General features: G+C 45.4%; 1 protein-coding gene across 1 annotated transcript in view; it reads right to left on the bottom strand.

Moving 5' to 3' along the window:
• bcl11ba (BCL11 transcription factor B a) overlaps positions 1 to 16,789 on the bottom strand; it is a 36,078-nt gene extending 19,289 nt beyond the window's left edge. Inside the window, exons 1-2 of the mRNA XM_080870612.1 lie at positions 16,076 to 16,789; positions 8,065 to 8,556 (exon numbers count right to left, since the gene is read on the bottom strand). Coding sequence (XP_080726738.1) covers positions 8,065 to 8,556; positions 16,076 to 16,130 — 547 coding nt within the window. The 5' untranslated portion in view covers positions 16,131 to 16,789. The remainder of the gene's footprint in view (positions 1 to 8,064; positions 8,557 to 16,075) is intronic.
• Positions 16,790 to 17,014: the final 225 nt, after the last annotated feature.

Below are 17,014 nucleotides of genomic sequence, written 5' to 3' on the forward strand. Positions count from 1 at the left end.
ACTGTATCCCTTCCTTGAGGGGCTCGGTGCTCAAATGTCATCAGTCAGTGAACGCACACGCACGTATAGCTTTGCGTCCCGTCATTGTCACCTCCACAAAGCCTTCCAGTCCACCTCCTTCTCTTTCTCGTCTCTCTATTCACGTCTCTTCACAGACTACCTGTCTGACAACAGCTCAGGCACACAACAGGAAACAAAATGATACCAAGTGCTTTATCGCCACCCGATCTGATCTGCCATTGTCAAAGAGGCCAACACGCCATAAGAGAGACTCTCCCATTAACTGAGGGCTTATTCACTGAGAAACCAAGACTTTGCACAGACGATCGGTTCTGTGTAAAGTGATCCTCACAGCTCTGACGACACGTGCAGTGACTGGTCAGCATGTCCTCACCTGTTACCTGCCACAGTTTTCACAGTAACCTCCTATATTTAAAAGTGAAGTACTGTTATTATGTGATAATACTATGAGTAACTGTATGGTTGTATGTCATTGTGAACATGGAATGAGAGCCCTCACTGTCCGCTATAGGAGCATGACTGTGGCCTTCAGCCTTGTGTGAATTGATCTTGTGTCACTCGCACACTGTCAGAGCTGTGACGCACCAAGAGGACATTTCACATATTTGTGTTTTTCAGAAAGACCACACATGATTTCAGATTTCAGGACTTGTGCGCTCAATAAAAAACCTAAACAGTGTTTGACATGGAGACTCCTAAAAAGTCAAATCATTTTTAGTAAAGCATCCAACCTGCGGGTCGACACTAACAGGGTCCGGCTTTAATTTGTTGTTGTGTTCGAAGGAATAATGGAAAACATAACGTTTCTCTTCTTGCAGTTTTGCTTGATTTTTGAAGCAGAACATGATGCTTACATTAAAAGCTCAATATGAAAAGCAAAGATGCAAAAAAAAATAAATGAATGCCTGAAATGGAGCAGGAAGAAACTGTAACTGTGAGGTTTGTTGAACCTGAGCAGGTCTGTGGGGAATTCAAATAAGCCAAGAAAGCTTCTAAAATCAGCCTTCGTTCACTTATGAAGATGCTGCTTTACACAGCTGCATTTCTGCAGCTATGAAACAAGCCAAAGAAAAGAGCTGACATCACATCTGTGTCGTCGTTACAGCCTCGACAGACCCGGTCACCCAGGAAAGCTGAGGCCGTGCCGTGGCTTTATTACAGGTAGAGTTTTATCACAATTATATTTACAGATAAAATGAGAAACTGCAAATCAAATTACATCACATATAAAAAAGCATCAAGTCCTGATCAAACCCAGCACAGTCTGAGGAGTCTGCTGTTTGAAATGTAGAACCCAGAGTAAACAATAGACTCACAAATGGCTGCCTGCCAGGCTCTGTGTGCGTGTGTGTGTGTGTGTGCGCGTGTGTGTGTGTGTGTGTGTGTGTGTGTGTGTGTGCGCGCGCGTGTGTGTGTGTGTGTGTGCGCGCGCGCGCGTGTGTGTGTGTGTGTGTGTGTTTTGTACAGTAGTAGGAGAGGATTTTACTGGAAAGCTCTTTTCACTAAGATTAAAAAAAAGAAAAAAGTTATAAGCGGAAAGAGAAATGGTGCCCGAAAAGCAAACCGCACCAATCTGCCGTCTATTCTGCTTTGATAAAGCCCCAAACACAGCCGAACGCTCCACCTTCATCATCTCCACATCCCTTCAGCCTCACTTACACACAGATACAGAGCGCCTCCTCCACCAATCTCATCACAGGCGCCAGGACATCAATTTTTGCAAGTCGCCCAAAATTACCATGCATGAATGCAAAAAAGGCTGATCAGGAGTAATTAACATGGCTTCATATGCAAATTTTATTAATGCAGAACTACAAAGTCATTATGCAAATGAAGGTTTTGCCGAGCCTCTTGACAAATACTCCAGCCATCTCAGCCGGGATGGATGACAAGTCTGCTCGCTCGGTTTAGACTGCAGGGATGCCTGTGTGTTTAAGTCTAGTTAGCGGATTACCACTGGTTAGTGCTGGTGGCTACCTGTGTGTGTGTGTGTGTGTGTGTGTGTGTGTGTGTGTGTGTGTGTGTGTGTGTGTGTGTGTGTGTGTGTGTGTGTGTGTGTGTGTGTGTATAAACTGTGTGATTAGGGAAGTGGCTAATGGCTAGCAGCAGAGTAATGAACCTGAGATCCAGGGAATGGGGCGTGGGTGGGGGTATGAATATGCATGATGCATACTGGCTTTGATGATTAAAGAAAATTTTAATATTTAAATGAGTGCATGCAAAGTGATTAACAGCAGAGCGAGGCGACATGGCAAAACAGGCAAAAAGGGATTTTGAGCAGGCAGAGACGTACGAGGTGCTCCGTTAACGATAAATATGCTCTTTCTTCCTCCGTCTGCAGGTCTGTCCGTCTCACACAGTGTCCACCAGAGTTTCTTTACAAGAAGTGGATTTGATGCTTCAAAGAGAAACACGAGCAAGCTTAAGGTTCAGCAGGGCCCATGCAGGCTTCAGTTCCTTAAACGCGGTGAGTCCGGCTGCACGCTGCTTCATCTGGATTCTTATTGGTCTGTTGTCCAAAACGGGACAAATTCAGTGAGACTCAGAGCGCCGGCACGACTCGGTCATCGTTGGCTCTTTTAGTGTTTTCACGCTGCTTTCGTGTCCATTACGGCCACTTTGAGGTAGCAGCACTGTTTACACCCAACCAGCTGTCAGTCAAAATAAGGAAAATGTAATGTTTAAAAAGGATTTTAACATCATTCACGATGATACTAACGTTTGAATATGACGAGCATCCCCACACTACACCATGTTCACTGCACAGCTTTGAATCCCACTGAGACCCATAATGATGTCACTCAGAGCTTGTTGGATAGCATGAATTGTGGGTGTTTGGAGGGTTTTAGCACCGTATGAGTTCCCTGTTAGCATGCAGCATCCAAAGGTCAGTGAGCTATGAGTACGGCTAGCTGCTTGACAGTCGCATTGGTTTGTCTATTAATGTTAAACAGAGTGTGTTGTTTGACGTGTGTGTGCCAGTGTTGATGCTATTTCCAAATTTATGCAGGGACAAAAAAAATATGAAGAAGTTTATCATGAAACTTCCACCCGTCTTGTGTGGATGTTTCAGGGTGGAAGCTTTAAGTGAAACTGACTGTTGTGTGACCCGTCCACAGCGGACCTCCTCACCCACTCACACTCACAGCCCGGCTACAATCTTCTATCATGGAAATGAGTCATAATCAGTGATGGCCGGCACTGTGTGACTCATTAAACGCACTTTCTTTACTTCTTCAGTTGTGTGATTCCACACCTCTCTGAGCCTATTAGAGATGCGTCAGGCCTGTGCGATGTGAAAACAGCCGCATTTACGTACACAAACCCGAACTAGCCAAAGCACACACACACACACAGTGGGCAGGAGAGGCAGAACGAGAGTGAGGGAGAGAGCGAGCAGCACAAACCAGAGTGATTACCACTTCAAAAAGGCCGTCGCTCCATCCGAGAGGCCTCCCAGCTTTATTGAAACAATGTGAAAAAACAAGAGCAGCAGGGACCGCAATGCCTCTAAAGTACAGGCTGCTATATCAAACACACATACACACACACACACACACACACACACACACACACACACACACACACACACACACACACACACACACACACTGCACCGTGGCTCTTTGTTAAGTCTTTGTACAGTTTCATTTGGAAGATAAATAAGCATATGGTAAATATTTTAGGGACATGCCACTGTGCTCAGTCATTATTTATTGAAGATGTGTGTGTGTGTGTGTGTGTGTGTGTGTGTGTGTGTGTGTGTGTGTGTGTGTGTGTGTGTGTGTGTGTGTGTGTGTGTGTGTGTCCATGTGAAGAATATTTATATGAGATTCAAACACAGACAAACACTCCTAAAATGTGTTTTTTCAATATGTGAAAAATTGCACATCCCCATTGGAAACAAAGTGCATTAATTATTCTGTTTTCTTAATCTGTGTGTGTGTGTGTGTGTGTGTGTGTGTGTGTGTGTGTGTGTGTGTGTGTGTGTGTGTGTGTGTCCACTCCAACTGGACTTGGTTAAATGTCTGAATTAAGCTCGAGCTAACGAGGCTTCCGGCCCGGCGCTGTCGGGTGCTAAACACTCGTCAGTGATAAGTGTACGCAGCATGGCGGCTGAGCGCCTCATAGTAAAAATGACTTCCTTCTCTAATCCAAACTGTCAGTGCAGCACCTCTGTGAAGCCGCCAAGAGACCTCACGCCTGGTCACCTGGGAAAGCCTGGAGGGCTTTGGACGTCAGGGTTGCAAGTTAAAATCCTAAAGCCTCCTGCAAGCCGAGGTATCCTGTCAGCGTGCACCTGCTTACACAGCGCTGACAAAAGGTTGGTTCAGCTGTTCGAATGCATCTCTGCTGACGTACGAAAACTCGGCCCGGTTAGTTATCTAATGCCTTTGTTAGAACGCTGGGCTTATTGTGGTTTGGGGTGTTTGTGCTTGATGTTTTTGAATATTCACTCCTTGTGAGGAAGGTTTAGATGATGCTTCCTCCGAGCTGTGTCTGTTTGTCTGTCTGGAAGGAAGCCGTGTGTGACGAGAGCAGAGAGAGCAAAAAGTACGCTTTCAAATTTCTCTGCATGATGGTTTTACGTCACCATCACAGCACATCCAGTCTTTAACTGCAAGGCATGATGGTGATTCTCCTCATGGTTATAAAATCAGACAGGATGAAGCTTCAGGCTGAAGTAATGTAGAAATCTACATGAACTCAAAAATGAGAGAAGATTTGTGTCATTTAAGCAAAAACAAAAACGATTTTTTTTATTCTTTAAATCGGAGGAACGGCTTTTTTCTAAGTCTGAGTGAGTTTCAGCTACAGACAGAGGAGAGATGGGTGTGACCGGAAAACTCTTATTCATTCACATCGTGGTAAAAACCAACTGCACGTTTTCCTTTTGATCAGCCTTTCCAAACTGAATCAGGAGGTTTTTAAACAGGGCTTCTTGTGGGGAAAAAACAATAGCTGAAACAGAACAACACTGTGTATACAAACTAAAGCCGCTGTTCGTAATCCTTCAGCACAATAGCAGCGACGTGTTTCACAGCCTGAATGGAAAAGCTAGGTGCTCTGTTATTTCTCTGCACGCTGCTACCTGACAGACGGAGAGAGGAAAAGGAAAAACCCAGCAGCTCTCGCACAGCACAAACACTTCTTCTAATTTAGGGGTTAAAAGAAACTTGGCATGATGCTCATACACGTGTGCACACGTGTGCGTGTTCCATTTCACATGGAGGACAAATGAAAGTGTAAAAGCTTAACAATAAACGAGTAGTTTGACCTGCTGGGAGCCAATTACAAAGAAGTGTCGTCCGTCATGTCCCCGATCGCTTTCCCCATCTCTCTCGCCTCCCTCCCTGTGCTTTTGTCCCTCCCTCTTTCACCAGGTAATGAAAGGTGCTAAAAACATACGCTGAAGAAAAAGCCGCCCTGAGTTACAAAGAGAAAATTCCACCTGCCGCATTTCAATCCCCCAGTAATGACGAGAGGGGCTGAGAGCGCGCTCTCCAAATTAAACTCCAGCTTGATTAATAAATTGTTCTGTCTCCTGCTCGTGTTAATAAGGTGCTCGTTGGACATATTTCATGTGGAAACACCGTGGGTAATTTTCAAACATAAAATGTTATTGGAGCAATATAGTTTACAGTTGCTGCAGTGCACGTCCAATTGAGTCGCTAATACGTTTTTGCTTTTAATGTGAAAATTATTGCAGTTTCTGCTATAAAAAATATTGTGCAATTATATTTTCCAGTCTTCCAACGCAGCGCACGTGGGGTTGATTTCATGGGAGGATGGCAGTTCGATACATTGCACACATTTAAACACAGGGTGGATATATATTTATGCACATAAATGTAATAATGCCGAGCCATGGCCAGTGCCACTCAATTAGCAGACATGCCTGAGCACAGCTCTGCACACGCTCGGGGACTGCGCTCCAGCTTTTTGCACCCCACAATTCAGACAGTTGCATTAAATGCAAAGCTGGAGCGTCGCTCCACGAGCTTCACGAGTGCAGGCAGCTGTGCTGTCCACAGCAGCAATGCACAGCTGCCCGGCAGAGCTGTAACAGCCTGGTAAAATATTGATGAAGTTCAGGCCCAGACACAGTGTTTACAATGCAGGCGAAACCGCCGTCCCGCTCACTGAGAGGCTCACCTGTGAGCCTCCTCACCTGGCTTTAGGCCAACACATTCATTCATGTTTCCATCCAAATGTCATAACCGTGTTACACATACATGACGTGATGTCAGTGGCGTTATAGCAAACAGCCCAACCCTGTGTGATAGTGACACGTCCTCTGACATCGTTCATGTGCTGATGTCTAATCTACCACTTGATTCGATACAATATGGATGCTGATCACATGTGACGACATTTCTTAATCAAGTTCATTTCAAAATAAAAATAAAATAAAATCATTTCCAAGCTTTCAGAGCTGTTTCAGTCAGGTGAGCCGGCACTAAAACCTCCCTAAACGTTGCATTTGTATTTGTCTTCTGTTTTAGCTCCGTTCATGAAGCGTTTAAGCTGATTCCACTAATCAGCTCGCTTCATATGTAGGTCTACATATAGGTGGTGAGATTATTGAGGAATGTGTAGGTTCACAGGAAATCAGTCTTTCATTATTTATTCATTCTGAATAATGCATGAAGACAGTAGCGATGCTAACCATGCTGCCTGTGCTAACAGACTGTTGGTCTGCAGGCCGAGCCTGCGATCCTCAAACTGACCTCTAGAAGAGCACGACAGGGTTATTGTCACAGGCTTCTTTACGAGTGTCTTGACTGGTTTGAGCGATAACTGCTGGTCCCACACACACACACACACACACACACAGATGCTAAACTGCCTCTTTACTTCGCTGAATGGGGATGAAACTAGCCTCGTTTTAATCCCTCTTCCTGTCTTTTCCCACTTTTTCTTCTCCTCTCGTGCTGTTTTTTTCTGCCTGTGCTTATTTGAATTTTAATGAGCTTTTCACCTTTTTAAGCAGATGGCTTAGACTGGATTTCTCCATGAAAGTCGGGGTGAGTCTCTCTGTCATGTTTTGCTCAATTTGTTTCAACCGAGTCCTTGAGGGGGTTTAGAGATTTGCCTCCCTAATTTGCCTGTCTCACCCCTCTTCCTCGTCTGTCCCTCTGCTGTCCATGTCCTCTAATAAAATGAACGCCTCTCTTCCTCTGCTGAACGAGAGGACGCCATCACACAAACTAAAACTAAAACAGGGATATATTTAGACTGATGAAAAAACTGCTGGTTTGTTACTACCTAAAGGTTTTTCTTTGGAATTAAATAGTTCAGCATTTCGGGAAAACTAATCATTACCTATAACACATCTGGATAACAATGACAGTTTATTCCAGGTTCTGGCAGGCCACAAACTCAAGCTTATCCCAGCAGCTGATTTCAGTGCCAGACCACATCAGCTGATAAATGAAAAGCTGTTGTCAGAGGGACCTCGTGTCCATGTGTGTGCATTGTGAACACGAGCTGATTCAGATGAAATGAGCTTGAACTTTCTGAGTCGGAGGGACCAGCCTGGGACGAACCTGCTCACACCTCCAAAGGTCACAGATGCTACATATGCGACAAAGAAGAAGCAAAAGTTGTGGTTGGTTTTTGTGGGAGGATTTGAGCTTTTCCCCTTTCTTAAAGAAACCAAACCTCAACCTGAATCTGGCAACATGCTGACGAGTCTGCACAGCAACGTTGTTCAGCAGAAAGTGAACATACGGTGCCCTCAAAAATGCTCCATTCCTGATGGTTTCTCTTTTTGCACATTAGTTTCACTTAAATTCTGTTTAAATCATCCAAAAATGTTCATGTTAGCCAAAGAAAACCTGAGTTTTTAAACTGTGCTTTCAATTATTCATGAAAATGATCTATTTACACCTACCTGGCCTGCCCTTATGTGAAAAAGCAACAAACGCAGCTGAAGCTGAACTGACTTCATGAATTTAATTACACATAAAAGTGACATTTGTGTATTTGTGCTCAGAAAGAAGAGGCTTTAGTGTGTTTCCCTGCGTACGTCACGTCTACCTGATAGCATGTTTTCCTGCTTCGGGCAAATTCCTTTGGTTGGTGTCTTCTCTCCTCTCTCACCTCGTTCCCCTCTTCCTCCCACCTCTTCCTCCTCTGGTGTCACCTGGATGCCGACCTCTACTGGCTCCAACACCTTTCTTAGCTCCACCCTCTGCGCGTAGTGATGAAGGCTCTGCAGAGTTGGACTGTCTCCTTGTCCTCCTCCTCCTCGGTCGTTCATCTTGTCATAACAGCCGTTGGTCAGCAGCGGTGTTTGGCACTGCTTCTTCTTGTGCTCAATGAAGAGGAGTATGTCGCCCAACGGGAAAGTCATCTGGCACTGGCCGCAAGTGAGCAGGTCGTGGTCAGAGTGGAGGCCAGGCGGCAGCGTGTGAGCCAAGCTGGGGTCCAAAGGATGGGGACGTAGGCCAAGTGGATTGGAGGGCAGGGTGAGTGGGTTGGAGGGTAGGGATTCGGAGAGCAAAGCGCCATCTGGATGCTCCACCTCCGCTGCACGAGAAACAAAACAGAGGAGACACGTCAGAGTTAACCTGGGTGTATGTTCGCTCATCGCCTGCTGAAATCTATACATGACGCAAACGTGTAATTAGGTTACCACGTGTCTGAGCGACACACTTAAAGAGCTGCTCGTACAGCGCTGCGGTGACGACAACACAGAACGATCAGAGTCGTGACCAACGACCTGTTAGACCAGGCGGCACTCACTTAACATAAGGCTTAATGTGTGGTGGCTCCGACACAACAGTGCAGCTTCATACGTGTGCAGTCACGCCTCCATCACGCTTCGAAGCTTTTTCAAGACATCTAAAAGTCCAAGAAGGTGAATTTTCAGCCACCATCTCAAACACACCACAAACTATATATTTTAGAATTGTTCAATCTCAAACACAAAGTACACAATATACACCGCATACTGCTGCAGTGCACACACACTTTTATTTAGCCTCGCACCTGTGAGGAAGGAAGGAAAATGGGAATTCAGCAAAATTGTAAGTGAGAAGCTCTACACTAACTAGATCGAACCCCGGGTTGTGTCCACGTCTTTGCATGTATGAGAGTTCAGTTGAAACTCGTCATTTCTGAGAATGTGCTTGTTTAGTATGTGGTTATGACCCAAAGTGGGTCGCCGTACACGTTAGGAGTTATTACATGGTCTCAATTAAGACACACGTATTAGTCGTAAGCAGGGTTTTTTCAGTGTTTGTGAGTGAGCAGATGGGCTTTGGGCAGGGTTCTGAACGTTGCTGTGAAACAGCAGTAGGACAGCACATGTGTGGTGTTTGCAGAGGCCAACAGCTTCACCAGCGAGCGAGCTTTGTAAGTGAGGGCTGTCTCCAAAAGGAGCGAGAAGGTCTGAACGAGGCTGGAGGAACAACTGACCCTCTGAGGTAAAACGGGAATGCTGACGATGACGAAGAGCAAACGCATCACCATCACCTCTCTCTGTCTCTAATACAAGATGATGGATTAGCAGCAGGCTGGCCGTTTGTCTCAGCCTCCACATTAGAAATGCAAACAGATTTGGGATGTCAAACGTGGATGAAGGCTCCAGATGGAACACCCCACCCCTCTACGCCACCGTATACCTGTTTTAGGTCTGCTGTTAAACATTCAAAGACCATATTGTACTTGTATCGCATACAACACAGTACAAACATTCATCTGCACTGCAGTGTATGTGCTGCACTCATTATATGTTAGAGGATATCAGTCTGTGTGTGTGTGTGTGTGTGTGTGTGCGTGTGTGTGTGTGTGTGTGTGTGTGTGTGCGTGTGTGTGCGTGTGTGTGTGCGTGTGCGTGTGTGTGTGTGTGTGTGTGCGTGTGTGTGCGTGTGTGTGTGCGTGTGTGTGTGTGTGTGTGTGTGTGCGTGTGTGTGCGTGTGTGTGTGTGTGTGCGTGTGTGTGCGTGTGTGTGTGCGTGTGTGTGTGTGCGTGTGTGCGTGTGTGTGTGTGCGTGTGTGTGTGTGTGTGCGTGTGGCCTGCAGGCTGCAGCCATCTGTCCTGTACAGTGGTAGCATGTTTCCCAGTACTAAACATTAGAGAGAATAAAACCAGTGAGCTGACCTGGAACAAATCCAATCTACATGTACGGTGACCCCCCCCCCCCCCCCCACCACCACCACCACCACCAATGCAAATCTCACCTCACATTAGAATTATGACTGATAGGGTTTTTTAAAGAGCTGGTCTAAAGTCTGCATCAGTTTAACGAGGCTTGGGTGAGTCGGGTAAGAGCGATACGTAGATATGACAGGCAGCATATCAATACTATAACATAACAGAAGGTTTGACCAGAGAGTTTTGTGTTAGCTGTGCGCTGAATAGATGAATTTATTTCATTGTTCTTCTGCTAAATGTCAGCTGTGCGTTAACAAGACCCTAACCTACACAAATCACCAGCGACCCGACAGATCTGAAGAAGGATTTGGGAATTCGGTGTTTGTAGGTTCTCTTAGTTTTGAATTCAGAGCAAATGTTTTCCCTCAGCAGGTGATCATCTCTGGGGTTGGTTCCCTCCGTCTCACCACCTTTCACCACACGTGTGCTGTAAATCCATGGAAATCTCTCACACGTATCCTTCACACAAACGGGAGCACATTGCTGGCCACATGCCCATCAAATATTTGTTTCCGCCTCTCCTCGAGAGCTGTTTTCATGATTTTACTTTTATCTGCCGCCACACTTAGGCTGATGGGAAAAGCACCAAAATTGCTCCCAGAACCAGAAAGATTCTGCCAGTTGAGACCAGTGATAATGGTGTGTGCGCGCGCGCGCGGGTCTCGACTTAAATGATCAAAACTCGACTTGGCTTCTGTGTTTTTTACCATTACCGCGTACACACACACACACACACACACACACACACACACACACTCTCTCTCTCTTAAATCAAGATATAATGTTTGTGGCTGAGACTGCACATCACACTCACACAGAGTAACACACTCCCTCACGGCACGCACTCAAAGCTGACGGCGGCTCGCTTACACGTCGACTGATAAACTGTTTATTTACCCGCACCGTCACTGTGTACTGTTACACACGTGTACACGCTGCTGCACGCACACTTTATTTATCTAAAATTATGAGCTTTTTATTGTTTTGCAAGAACGACTTTTCTTTGCGAAGAGCCGAGGCTGGTCCTGGACGTGACTCGCACACACGGTCGTACGTGACGGACCGTAGATGTCGGTGATAGCAGACGAGTGAAGACTCAAAGTGATGAAAATAATCTGCCACCGCAGAGACTGTCAACATTAAGATGTGCCCTCAGAACACTTTCGTCTAAACAGGAAGTGGCTTTCCGTACAAAGTCAGTGTTGAGATACAGTTTTTAAAACTTCACAGTCGCGTTTGGGACGTATATTTATTGTACGTGGCGACTAAAAGTTGTTTCATTTATTTGTAGATAATCCAGCTTCTTGTTCTTTTTATAAAAAATACATTTTCAACATTTATTGCAACATTTTAAACTCGATACTTCTGCTGTAAACATGTCGCTTTGTTTGCAGGTGTTAAAGGAAGCAACCGGTATCACGTCCCCCCCGGTTTCAATCTTCACTCACTTCCTGTCACCTCTCTTCTTCTACCTATGAGACTGAAAATGCCTCAGAAATGTTTGGCTTTAGTTTCCTTTTAGCTGAAACTTCAAAGAATCATTTTCAGTGTTTAGGCGATTAAAATATGCGAGGACGCAGTTTTACTCACAACCGGTTTTCAAAGTCAGTCGAGTTTGAAATAAACATCAATTTAAGGTAATTCAAAGTAACTCCTGTGTGCTGGGTGAGGTTTGGGTGACCATGTCGAGCCAATCAGGAGCGCGCTGCTGCCAAACGCACAAAGGATTGTAATGGTGTATTTGAGTCCACCGCCACAGCAGCGACAGCGAGTTACAGAGAGATGCGAGCAGAGCCACCTGCCCAGGAGGTGCTGCAGCGGAAAACAAGTGCTACTCACAAACACGCAGAGCAGCTGTGTCACTGGCTCATCTGCCGAAGAGCATAACTGAGTGTGAGGTGGACTTCAACATCCAGCTTTCACCTCTGTCAGGTGAAGACAGTGACTAATGCTTTTTGTTTGTTTAATTCTTTTTTTTTGCAACATGCAAAAAAGGCTCATTTTCAGAATCAGCACATGCAGTCATTTTAATACTACAATTATTCTTTTACTCATTTAAATTTAAATGTTCCAAATAGACCAAAATACACAGAAATAAAAACAATCAAATAAACTTATATTTGCAGATTTCTAATGAAAAACGAAATATTATGAAATGTGTTTTAAAACAAAGTGCACGTTTGTCTGCAGAGCAAGAACACACAGGACAAAAATACATGCAGAAATATTTACACACAGGAATTTACTACAACTTTAAAATGTGGCTCCAGTCATACGCAATGACACACACACACACACACATGAAATGTGTCAGTCACTCATTGCTGTGAATCGACATGTATGCTCTAAATAAGAAGTGCCACAGAGAGGCAGACAGTCGAGTGTGCAGCTGTTGACAGTTAAGAGAGGTGAATGTGGTCTTTCAGCGCTGATGTCATCTGATTAACACACACACACACACACACACACACACACACACACACACACACACACACACACACACACACACACACACACACTCAGAGCACATTTCCACTTCTCTCATTGGCAGAGCACTGTGGCTCTGACAGCCTGAGAGCTCCCCCTAGCAGGAAGAGGCGCAGAAACAGAGAGAAGACAGACAGCTTACAAAGGTATGCAGGATATGTTGGAGTGTGTGTGTGTGTGTGTGTGTGTGTGTGTGTGTGTGTGTGTGTGTGTGTGTGTGTGTGTGTGTGTGTGTGTGTTATGTGTGTTATGTAGTGGTGTGAAACTGCGTGCACGTTAAATGAGTTCAGGCATGCTTTGGGGCAAACTTGCTGCATTCATCCGCTCACACACTCCACCTTTAAGGTTACATTTATATTTGTTCACATAAATGTTTAAATGTTTTCTAATTTCCAGCAACAATAAAAAAGCTCTTAAATCATAATTTACAGGGAAGGAAAATTGTGGGAAATTTAAGGAAACACACATTTTATTTTTAACCACTAAAAAATGTGGTTGATGGTTTAAAACCCGGCAGCTGCGTAAATTACGTCTCTTTAGAAAAAACACACCACATCACCACGGACATTATTTATGTCAGTTTACAGTCGCCGTGGAAATAACATGATGAAATGTTTTTTTTGTTTGTTGTTGTTGTTTACCCTTTAAGTCGGGAGACGTTTCTGAAAATAATGAGCATTAAACTATTTGGATTTTCATTACGTATCGTTCACAAACGTGACCCTGAATGAGCCACAGTGAAGCAGTGCATTTTCATTTGTGCTATTTGAACCACACCTCACCCAGAGAACGCTTAAAAGAAGGAGATGTTGACTTCTTTCTTCCCCTCTCTCTAACAAAGACATAGCCCCAGCAGGGTGCGTGGCTATTTGACAAGCCGAAAGGAAACATGCATCTCAAGTGGGCAAGTGCAATTTACACACAGCCCTCTGTGTGTGTGTGTGTGTGTGTGTGTGTGTGTGTGTGTGTGTGTGTGTGTGTGTGTGTGTGTGTGTGTGTGTGTGTGAGAGAGAGACTACAATGGCAGCTCTCGTCCTGTTTGTGTCTTTTCATGCTTAAATCAGCCTCTCAGAGCAAAGCCAGGCTTATTTGGAGTGAATGAGAAGCAGGAGGCACCTTCAGGTGTAAACTGTCTGCTGCTGCTACAAGAAAAAAAAATGCCCCCAAATCTGTGAGACAAACACAACAATATAAAGTCCTACTGATGAAGCTCCTGCCCCTGAGGGAATAGTTGCACCAAATTCCGCTCTGGGTGGCTTCTTGTTTGATTTTACTGTTATAGGGAAGCGCTGGGTTTGGTGCATATTTAGTGTAGATGTAGACGATAAACATGCAAGTGGTTCTTCCGTGTTCAGTGAGGGCAATGATCAGCTGATCAGCTCCAAACTGTGATCGCTTGTTGATTTAATCAACTGGAAAAAGGAAAGAATTTTTAAAACTGTGTGAATGATCTGCGATCAGAATCAGGAAGATTTGCAGGAAACTGGGAGCGTCGGAATGCACTTTGTGACGCCAAAGTGCACAAACTCTACCTCGGTGTTCCTGGCTCTTCCTGCATATATACTAAGAAGCAACTCTTCTTCTAAAGTGCACAGCTATTGTGTTGTGGTGTGTGTCGTGTTGCAAAATCCAAATTATAAATCCACGGCACGGAGAGCCAGGTCAGAGGGATTTTATCACCTGACAGCTCCGGAAGAATTCTTTGAAAATTTTGGCACGAGTGGAGGATTCACTCACGTGTGTTCATATGCATATGTGTGTGTGTCTGTTGACGTCTACGCTCACATAAATAAATGCATGTGTGTGTGTAAATCATAAATTACAGGATGTGCAGAAGCATGTTTCGTTGCTCATTTATTAACCTCCACCTTCATATTTCTTGTCTATCCGTCTGCTCTGAGCAGCAAAGGCTGATATCACAATGAGCCCCATTAGAAACTGGGCCTGCACCAGTGCTACCTCTGTCTGCTGCTAATGTGAGGGCACATTTTTAATCTAACTCAGTGACTTCAGGTGTTGGTCTCTGTTTGGGCCGACACCACGATGGCCTCGCAGCAAACAGATGCCTGTGTGGCCTCAAACCCCTGCATGCACTCAGGCTGAGAGCTAAATGTTACACACACTGAGGTGAACACTGATACACTGTAGTGTAAGTTGATCTGATCTGGCAGCCTTCACACAAGAGAAGTCTCCCCAAATAACCTGCAGCCGGAGCACAGAGGTGAGTAAAGTACCAAACATACAGATCGTAAAAAATAAAAAGAAATAAAACCACTGCTTTGATGGAAAAGGAGATCGGCGACAACAGTGAAGATTTACTGTTGGTCTTCGTTTAAGTCCATCAACAAAACTGATCTGAGGCCAGAAAATATTATTTGACGCTGAGAAGTTTAGTGGCAAAGTGATCCTGTCATTGGAAATTAATTTGAGTAATTAAGACGTTAAATGTGTCGCATAAGTTTGTTTAAAAATAAATCAATAATAAGCTAAGAGGTGTTGGAAATTAACCTTCTGTGGAATTATCTCCGAGACGCCGTCACTCACTGTGTTCCGCTTTAACGCGCCGTGAGGGAAACCCTGAAACCCTTTTTCTTTCTTTCTTTTTTGCAGACCGATTAAATAATCCAAACCTGGCATTAATATTACAGCCACGGGAGGAATGAGCTTTGCATGCGTGCGGCAGAAAACAGCATGAGAGCGATGGGCCAATTAAACAGACGAACAGGACGGACTGGAAACTATAACGTGCAAAATTCAGAAGACGGCGATAAAAGAAAAGAGACGTGAAACGGAGCCGCTTTAAAATGTGCGCGAGGAAATAAAATTACGATTTTTTTTGACAACCCTGTTTGTTGAAAACGTGTAAAGTTCTCCGACGCTTCAGCGTGAAGGACCCACGCTGTCTTCATGAAAAAGAAATTAGCAGAATTAGCTCGAACGCATTTTTTCTAACATGAGGTGCGTTGTTTGTTTTTTTAACCTTTGTTTAATGTGTTCCGGGGAGCGCGTGAAGCTGAAAAACATTACAAATAAAGTGTAATTATCCGCGCAGTGATCACGCTGCTCGCCCCTCGTTTCAAACAAGAGGTGGAAGAATAAAGTTTGAAAAAAGTACAATTTCTCCACGAGCGATTTTTACAGTAAAAGTCCGACGCGGCTGTGGACGTTTTTTTTACTCTAAATTCACTGTAATTATTTATAGAGAGTAAAAATCAAATAAACGCAAAATAAAGCGTTTATCTGATTTTGTCCGTAAACTGGGAGAGAGGAGAGGATGGCCTCGGGGAAGCAAACTTTCTGTTCCAGCTCTGAAAATATTCATTTTATCACCTGGAAAAAGTACTTCAATAAATCAGCTCCTCTGCACAGTCACGCGTGAAAAACTGAACGTGTCAACACTTACGCGTTATTTCTCTCTGGGACAGGTGCTGCGGATTCCCCTGCTTGCGTCGGGACATCGCCCTGGCATTTACACTGGCATCGCCCGGAGAGCGGCGCTGGAAGGGTCGGCTCTCCTTCTCCTCCTCCTCTTCCCGCTCCGGCTCCTATAACCGACCAATCCGCCCACAAACAGCCTGCTTGTCGGCCCCCCGAGCTGACCACTAGACGCTGGGCCGAATCTCGCCCTGGAGGTGATCTCTTCAGCGGGCAGTGGCTCCTGCGTTCCGCGGTGGCCGGCCGTGGCGCAGCGCCGGGCGCTCGTGCGGAGTTTGGTGCCAATGTGTCTGTGCGCCTCCTTTCTTCGATCTGAGGTGAGGGAGGGGGTCGCTGTTCTCTCCGTCGCTTTTACACCATCTGTCAGCGGCGAGCCGAGAGAGGAGCGGAGAGTGAAGGATGGAGAGACGGAAGGGGCCGAGAGGTCACCTCCTGATGGTCAGTGTCTACCTGTGTCCACTATCCGGCCACGCCGGACACTGCCCGCTCCTGCGCGGTGGAGTGCGTAAAAAAGGAATCCAGTTTTCTTCCCGGCACTTCTCGAAATGTGGCCAAGTGGCTGGCACTTCTACTGCACTGACAGCAGCGGCCGGGCGGGTGAGACTTTAACTGTTCGAGTCAAAGCGAAGCCACTGTGTTTGCTCTCTGTGAGTCCCGCATCCCCTGGACTGTGCGTGCGGCTCTGAGCGGCTCTGTGTGGCTCTCTGGCTTCTACGATGGGAGAAAACTCAAGTTCAAGTGCGGACGTGACGTTCAGTCTGCGGTGAGAAGGGAAAGTGGAGACTGAAGAGCACTGGGGGCGACTAGTGGTAGCTTTCACACACACACACACACACACACACACACACACACACACACACACACACACACACACACACACACACACACACACACACACACACGTGGG

Source organism: Rhamphochromis sp. 'chilingali', assembly GCF_963969265.1.
Source record: "Rhamphochromis sp. 'chilingali' genome assembly, chromosome: 21".
Taxonomy (NCBI): domain Eukaryota; kingdom Metazoa; phylum Chordata; class Actinopteri; order Cichliformes; family Cichlidae; genus Rhamphochromis; species Rhamphochromis sp. 'chilingali'.